This window comes from Poecilia formosa, unplaced genomic scaffold (genome assembly GCF_000485575.1).
Source record: "Poecilia formosa unplaced genomic scaffold, Poecilia_formosa-5.1.2 Scaffold1378, whole genome shotgun sequence".
NCBI classification, from domain to species: Eukaryota; Metazoa; Chordata; class Actinopteri; order Cyprinodontiformes; family Poeciliidae; genus Poecilia; species Poecilia formosa.
In genome coordinates this window covers 1-8,774 of record NW_006801317.1, presented here as the reverse complement: position 1 = coordinate 8,774, position 8,774 = coordinate 1, and the positions used below count along the sequence as shown (strand labels likewise).

The 8,774-nt window shown below is 38.3% G+C and overlaps 1 protein-coding gene and 1 long non-coding RNA gene across 2 annotated transcripts; both read right to left on the bottom strand.

Moving 5' to 3' along the window:
* Nucleotides 1–96: 96 nt before the first annotated feature.
* On the bottom strand, nucleotides 97–6,142 carry LOC103132833 (uncharacterized). Its single transcript, XR_475641.2, has 4 exons — nucleotides 5,935–6,142; nucleotides 4,674–4,738; nucleotides 2,990–3,345; nucleotides 97–2,276 (listed from the first exon to the last, which is right to left on the bottom strand). It is a non-coding gene; the product is annotated as an uncharacterized LOC103132833 (long non-coding RNA).
* A 1,632-nt stretch (nucleotides 6,143–7,774) lies between these two features.
* LOC103132834 (serine/threonine-protein kinase pim-2-like) lies at nucleotides 7,775–8,769 on the bottom strand (the record flags this gene model as incomplete). The annotated part of the gene is given in 3 exon segments (XM_007544612.2): nucleotides 7,775–8,294; nucleotides 8,368–8,544; nucleotides 8,610–8,769. Coding segments are annotated over 3 exon segments (489 nt in total), but the record flags the coding sequence as incomplete, so codon positions are not given.
* Nucleotides 8,770–8,774: the final 5 nt, after the last annotated feature.

Genomic DNA, 8,774 nt, shown 5'->3' with positions numbered 1-8,774 from the left:
GAGAGCTGGTCAGTAGTCAGTCCGCTAGAGTTTGGGAGGAGTTAGGGGCTTGGCTTAGTACTGTGGATTAACAAACTAGACAAGTTCACACAGACAGATGTTTACAATCAGTTTATTGATTTACTGACATCAAAGTTACAGGAAAAACTTGAAGGAAATATTTTCAATTTGGGAATGTTTCTTTGAATTTACCATAAAGATCAGAAATCTAAACTTTGTGTGTTTGCTAAAACATGAATATGATGAAGTTTTCTGCTAATATATGAAATGTAACATGAGAGTAAATTACAGAAAGAGAAAATCTTTCATTCATTATGAGAGTAAAGCTGCTGGTTTGATGCTCAGACTGTCTGTCACATCAGTGATCAATAAAGTTTATTGAGAGAATCTGGAGAATTAAAGTTCATGTATTGAACCACCAACAGATTATATAGAATAATGAAACCAATCAGGTCAAAATTTGACCCTAATTAAATTGTTTTAATGTTTTAACAGCCAGAAATGATCATTTGTCTGTTTTTGTTGATTTTTATGAAGCCAGTTGTGCATCAAGCCAGCAGGTCGTCATCATATTGAAAACTCAGTTTAAAGATCTGAAGATCAGATTCTTTGATTTAGAAACAAAAATCATCTCAAGTTCATTCAGCATTTTTATCTTTTCTGCTGCTTTGAACTGAAACTGAACATCATGGCAGCGGAGTCGTCGATTCAGGGACTTGAATCATCATCTATGATTATTGTCTCAATATTAGAGATAATAACAAGCTGTAACATCTGAAGTTCAGTTCTTGAAACTGATGCTGAACTAAACATCTTATTTATCGCTGTGTTTCCAGTTCAGTTCATTTTCCTCTTTCTGACCACCAGAGGGCAGCAGTCATTCCGACTCAGATGATCAGTAGTTAATGCACCTTTGAATACCTGGTATTTTTAATTTTCTTTCTCAAAATACCATTTCCCACAATGCACTTCTCCTCAATGATCAATTTAACAGCTTAAACGAAGATTTTGTTCAATCGTTCCTCCCTAAAAGCCATCTCGAGGAGCACCATCAGGTTATTAATGTGCATTTGTGAGTAATTCAACATTGTTGAACTTTCTGAATAAGTTTCATTTCTTCTCTAAAACTCATTCCACACTTTCTGACCACCAGGGGGCAGCAGTCTTCTTTCAGACTAAGATGGTCAGTAGTTTATGCATTTCTACGCATGTCTGGCATCTCGGCACTAGTTTTGTTCCTCAAAATACCATGTCCCACAATGCACTTCTCCTCTATGATCAATCTAACAGCTTAAAGCGTATCAGACGTGATCTAGTTTTCCGTCTCCGGCCAAAGAGACTTTGACTCGTTCAGCGGCTCTGCCTCAAACCGCTGAACTGAAGGATGAGCCATGCATGGTCCGCCATGTTTACTACTTTACAGTCATGGAAATCGGATCATACCATTTCCTTCATGGAGGTAGCTTATTCAAGTATTCAGCTTATTGCTTATTGACACTTGTTGAGTGAAGCCTCACAGTGAAACATCAGCAACACTGACCTTGTTCAGTGCATTGCCGTACTGTAAACAAGCTTATTTTTGGCTAAAATAAGACTTAAGTCTACATTCCTCGGTACCAGCTGAGCCGTCGAGGTAGCTAGTTCAGGTTGTGGCCACAACCTGTCATGGCAGATTATCGTCCCATCAACCTTTGTGTTAAAGGAAGGACTACGGTCGGCCATGTTTATGCGCTACATCTATGAGGTAGAAACTATTTTGTCAGTGTAACATTTCCTACCAATGTTTCCACTGATAGCAGCGCCGTTTCTGTAACGCTGCCGTAAAAGTGCAAAGTGCATTTGTAATGAACCAAAACATTTCCAGAACAAGTTCTGTTCATTCTCCAGAACTCACTTCTCAGTTTCTGGAAACCAGAAAACACACAGCTGAAGACGGGACGATCTTTGGGAAGGCCATACGGTCATAAGGCCATAAGGCCATAAGTTCATTAGGTCATTAGGTCATTAGGTCATAAGGTCTCCTCCAACAGATGATCGGATCATAATAAAAAAATAAAAAACGTTGGGAATGATTCTGATTGTTAATTTTGGTGAATCTATGTCTTACTTCCCTCTAAACCTGGAGATGATTGAGCTCAACCTGAAACCTGAACCAGCAACACACTGCAGGGCGAGTCCTCCAGCTGCCAGCAGAAACAAACCCAAACCAACACAAAGTCCAAACCTCCCACGATCCACCGGCTCTTGGGTTTCCTCCTGGGTTTGAGGAATGGAAGCTGCAAAGAGAAAAATGAAGAATAAATCAGTAGCTGCGTCTCCATTGATGTTAAAACTTTACAAATTGGAACTGCAAAGGTAAATTTGCTTAATGGAAATAACCCAATGTTGAAAAAATGCATTTCGAGAAGATGTTTTTTTTTTTCAGGATGAGGAAACAAGTGAGAAGTCGACAGGAAGTGGCAGGAGAATGATGGCATTCTCCAGAACTTTAAATATGTTTTTAAATATGTATCACGTGAAAAAACTTATTTATGTAATTTTTAATTATGTTCTTCTTTAATAGAAACACTGCAACTGCAAAATTATGTTTTTTAGAATATTGACAAAGTTTTGTGCATATTTGGAACATTTTTTTCAGTTTTCTTTCATCTGCAGGTCTTTTGACCACAGCTGTTTTTCCACTGACCATAAAAACTGAGCAAAAAGATGATGAGCATCACGGCTGGATTATTAATATATCTGAATATTTACATCTGACTCATCCATGTTTTTAATGAGTTATCACATGAACAAACTTATTCACATGTGATTTGAATTGCATTTCCTATTTAATGGAAACACAGCAACCTCAAAATTGTGTTTTTTTTTTTTACATTGGTGAAATATCAAAAACAGTTTTGCAAACATTGGTAATGAAAACGCAGCTTTCCAGACCTTATAATAAAGTGGAAAACATAAAAAATACCAGAAAATGAAGATTAAAACTCACCTCTGACCACAAGCTCCCAGTGTCTAAGGTTTCTTCCTCCATCAGTGACGACGTACCACTGATACCGACCCGCGTCGCTCAGCCTCACGTCAGGAGACACCGGATCCGTCCGTTCCCGACCAGCTGGGGGTCACAATGCAGTCGACCTTTGAACTCATCATCTGTGTACGTCTCAGGCTGAACTCTGCTGTCAAACCGATAAATCCTCCTCAGCGGCTCCATGCTACTCAGGTCGATGTAGAGCCAGTCAGGCGGCGTGGCGTTCGGATCCGGAGGGATCCATGTCAGTGTGGCGTTCGAGTGCTCCTCTGCCTCGTAGACGTCCAGAGTTTCATTCAAGGTGGGCAGAGATTTTCCTGCAGGAGTCAGAAAGAGACAGAAGGAAGAAATGACAACACAAATCCTCAGAAACACTTTGATGAAGTAGTTCTGATGCATCATCACACCTCCACCACCGTGCCTCACACTGGGAGGGGTTGGGCTGCTGAGGCTGGTTTCTCCAAACACCTTTACCTCCAAAATGTTATTTTGTTACAGTTGTTACTCTGCTATTTGAAGAAAATAAAAATGTTAATTCTTTTAAACGGTGCCTTCTGATTGGTTGTTGACTAATTAGTTTAAAAAGGATGGAAGCCTTTGGTAAATGCAGGTCTGACACTCTAAAGGTAACAAACTTTTAACCATCACTTTGTATTAGTTTTGGATCTGAATATTTGTTGGTGTTTCATCTTATTAAGTCCAGTAAAAACACAAACATAAACGCTGGATTCACATTTCTTCTGTTTTTTGAAGAAATGTGTCTCATACTAAAGAGCTTAAAGATCTAAAGCAAATCACAATAACCTACTTTTAATTTCATTATCATTTATTAGCGTTTAGTAAGCAAAATTCAACATCTAAAATATCTAAAATAACAAATTATTTTCTTACAATATCAAATTTTGTATAAAATTAATACTCATAATAGGTAATGCATGTTAGAACAAGGTAATCTACTTCCAGTGACAATTTATTGGGTTTACTGTATTTTATTAATCTCCTCTAATGGCACCACAGAATCAAAGTTGGTATAAAAACAAGAGGTCTCACTTCAACATAAACTGTGTGCCTGTGTCTCGTACAGTTTGGGTGAAAATAGCTTTTTATTTCTTTCTTCATTAAAGTTATTTTTGTTGGCAAGAGTATCCAGAAGTTTTACTCAAGAGCAGCAATGATTCTTAATAATATTAAACCATAATGTAGTAAAACTACTCCTAGAAGTTTTGCTTTTTTCCAGCTTAAAGTGGAACTAGTTAGTTTGAAGATAAAATCAACCAGAGGAAGTTTACGTCTCTGACTGCAGCAGTGATGTGTCCAGTTCCTGTCCCAGTGGACGGCTGTCCTGCATGTTTAGCTGCAGGTTTGGTTCATCTTAAAATAAACCTTAAATATCCAGGATTTGATGTTTCAGATGCTGACGGACGATTTAAAACATTTTCTCATGAAGCTTCAGGTAAAAGTTTCTTTCACAGCTCAGATGAAAAGTTCTGATCAAAACACTGACAGGAAAATAGATCCAGTGATATCAGATCTGCTAACTCAGAGTGTAATTATTCCTAAAGAAACCTGAGACGTCCTTCATGCTCTGAGTTAAAGTTCAGTTTAAAACATTCAGTCATATTTTCAGATAAGGTCAGATTCTCACCCAGAGCAGCAGAACACAGAATCAGAACCAGGAGACAGGAAGTGGTCCGGTTCAGCATCGATGCTCTGTTAGAAATAAAAACATTAATTATATACATTAGTTCTCTAATGTTACTTGAATAGCCAAAAATTGACCGAAATATAAAGTTAAGTGGAAATTCTGGTATTTTAAGGACCAAAATAACAATAATTTTTACAAATAACAAAAACAAATTGGGCAAAAGAAAACTTTTCCAAATCAGTTTCTTTCAATAAAAACTGATGAAAATGTAACAAAAGCTGCAGGTGAGTGTCTGTCTGGTGAAATTTTTGGTTAAAACATGTTTGTTTTACATCCAGAGGGTAGAAAATCCAGAAATTTTTCTCAAGTAAGGTCAGAAATACTTCATAATAAAATGACTCGTATAAAAGCAAAAAGTAGAGCATAGTAAAAATACTCATAAAAGTACTTTTGTTCTAAAACGTTAAAGTAAATATAACTGAGTAAATGTAATTAGTTACTACTCAACTCTGATCACATGTTGATACAGTTTATCTGCAGACTTAAGACCAATTGGCTAATAATCTTCGTCTATTTGTTTCCTGGTATCGTTATTTTAATATGGCGTCCAGATCAGCCGAAATCAAAATGGAGGATTTTAAGTTTTAATTTTGACTGATCAGATCTGCAGACACTTAATTAGTTTATCTTAAAGTTTAAGCTCAGCTTAAGTTTACGCTTAATTTAAAACCCCAGCAGAAAACTGACAAGAAAGAAAGAAATGTTCATTATTCTAAACACATGTTTGATCAAACTGAAACTAAACGTGTTAATTAACTCAATATTTCTGTAATGATCGTTATGTCACAGAAAAGGAAGTTTTTCCACCGTAAATAACTTATAGAGAAATGATTGTGCATTTAATAATTAAAAGCTGAAATGACCTTCGCACCGAAACCTTTATGCACAAAAACATCGCAGTGATATAAAAATAAATCCGTGTGCAATTTACGAACATCAACACATGGCGAGAAATTCTCATGTATTTAATCTGTTCAGTCAAAACCTCCATAGAGTTTATACCGTTGCTATTAATATAAAACAGTTTCATGTAATAAAAGCGCAGATAAGAACAGAGAAAAAAGCGAAACAAACTTGCTCAGAAACATGAAGACTCGTACAAATATTGCTGCTAAAACTTTGTTCCAACATCAACTAAACTGTCATTTAATGTCTGAACTTTTTAAACCCTTTAAATCTGCAAACATGAACTAAAACCGACCATGAAGATGTTCCGTGTTGAAGACCGGAGGAGAAAATCTTCCTGAACTTTCTGCTTCTGGAAGCAGCTGATTAGCCCAGCCCCCTTGTTACGTCATCATTCCTCCTGTTTCTCTTAAAGGAGCAGGCAGATGATCAGCAGGTTTTATTCAATGGAATCAATTTCTGTAGTTTGCTGAAGTGTTTCTAATCAAAATAAATTCCTATCTGCTAATTAGAAGCAGCTTTCAGACAGTTTTCAGGAAAGAAGAGCAAATAAACCAACAGAATGTTTCTAACCTGCAGTGCCACCTGCCGCCGATAGGGGGCAGACTTGGTTTGAACTAGTTTCAGAAAAATATTATATAAAAATATTAATAAAACCGATCTTAAATAAAATACAAAACGTTATTAGATCCAAATAAAAAGAAATCCAGAACATCTGTCTTGTATTTTCAACATTCTCTCATTAGTCTCTAGTAAATACAATTCAACATGTAAAAATATCTAAATACAACAAACCCCAAACAGTTTTAATTAATTTAAAATACATATATTCTCCCTGTTTAGGGACATGTTTCAGTAATCTGACCAGCATCCCCAATAAAGAGCAGATTGTCTCATAATTAGACATTAAAATGGAAACAAACAATGAGAGCTTCACTGAGATTCATTATTAAATACCAAAAAATGTAGAAAATTATGTTTAATCAAAAAATATAAACTGTGAGAAAGTAAGTTTAAAAAGACAACCTCAGATATTTGGAAATAACAGTTCTGTAATGAAACCTCAATATACGTATTTATAACTTTTCTACACAGAAACACTGACCCAACCCTCTGATTGTCAAGATCTATGATGAAAAAGCAAAACAAGTCTTAAAATATTTTATTTCACAAAATGATTATGAAACTATTTTTTTTAAATATATTTGTGAAATAACAAATTAGAGCTCTAATTTACCATTTCTATAAACCCTTTATCAAGTCTAGGTGATTCCAAACTGCTTCACATTGCTTTCAGTTATTCATCCATTCACACACACACACACACACACACACCCACACACACACACACACACGCCGACTTTCTCCAAACTGCGAGAAAGCAGGTGTTTATACAACTTTTGACGGGAACCTTTAGCAAGTAAATTATGAGTTAAGGCTTCCTTCAATCTTATTTCAGTGTTTCGCATCAAATTGTGAAGTATTTCAGGTTTGGCTGATAATTATGCAGCAAAATAATCATTATTTCAGAAAAAATAGCGGAATTGAGAAATACTGCTTCATGTCCACATGCCCCCACCGATCGTCGTGTCTTCCTCCTTCCTGTAGTCACACATGTCCATGTCTCCTCCCCTCCCACCCCCCATCCCAAGATAAATAAGTATGTAAAACAAAAATATTTGCGGTGTGGTGACTGTCTATTTAGATGAATCCAGGCTACTCTGTAATATCTGTCATTAATACCATAAAATTTAAATCTATCACAAGTTGAGACTTGCAGGTTTGAAATAAAATTAAATAAAATAAAATAGTGCATTTGTCCACTAGATCAGGGGTGTCCAGAGTCGGTCCTCGAGGGCTGGCCTCATGCACGTTATAGTTCTCTCTCTTGGTAGTGAACAACCTTTTCAGCATGTCGATGTTAATGAGCCATCATTTGATGCAGGTGCGTTAAACCAGGGAGAGAACTAAAACATGCAGGACGCCGGGCCTCGAGGACCGACTTTGGACACCCTTTACCAAATGGACCGTTTCCCAGAGCAGCCGAGATGTTAGATCTGGTTTTGCCAAGTTTCCTTTGCTCACACTTTATCCCAGGCAGAAGAAGTGGAGGTGATGAAGAACATCAAAAGCTGGATGTCTGAAAATGTTTTTATTTTATTCAAATATGGATCTTGGTTCTGATCCAGAACTTGTTGTTTAATGTAAATGAACAGAACCAAATGGCAACAGACACACTTTGAAGGAATACCCATGTATTTATGGAGCGGTGAAGGTTTGCACCGATGGTGAGACTTCAGCAAAACTGAAATCAGTTTTAATGAGAAATCAGTCAGAGTTCAGCTTTCCTCCTGTTCATCACTCTTCCTGATCTGAAGCGGTGAGGAATTACTTATTTGTTTCATCAGTTCCTGCTCCTCTTCCTCACCTGAAGCAGTGAGGAAGAGGAGCAGCAATTGATGAAATAAAAGTGACTATATTTCCTTTTCCATTCCGACCCGGTTCAGAGCGCTGCAAAGGGCAGCGAGCTGTGCTCCCCTTCCTCCTAGTTCTCTTTCTCCCCGACCTCCATCCAGGGGTGCATCAGGATCTGCTCCAGCGAGGGGCGGTCCTCCGGCCGGAGCAACAGACACCAATCAATCAGAGCCTTGCATTCTGCAGGAAGCGGCAGACATAGTCAGCACCACACACAACTCAAACTATTAGGGAGTAGCAGGTCGGCACTTGCCTTTAGAGACATGTCGAGTGTAATAGGGCGTGGCCTTTATGATTTCCTCGTCGCAGTGGAACGGAATGTCTCCGCACACCATGTTGAAGAGGAGAATGCCGAGCGACCACACGGTGAGCGGTTCAGCGTGGTAAGACTGCGCCTGGACCCACTCAGGTGGGCTGTAGACTCTTGTACCTGTAGGGAGGGGACAGATGAGGCTCCGCCAACCGACTGACCCGTTAGCCCCAGCGGCTCCATACCTTCGAAGTCGTCGTACGCCTTTTCCTTCAGCAGAGCAGCGGAGCCGAAGTCGATGACCTTGACCTCCAGCGTCCGCGTGTCCACCAAGATGTTCTCGTCCTTCACGTCTCTGTGCACGATGCCGTGCGCGTGAACGAACTTTAGCGCCTCCACCGTCTGCCTGA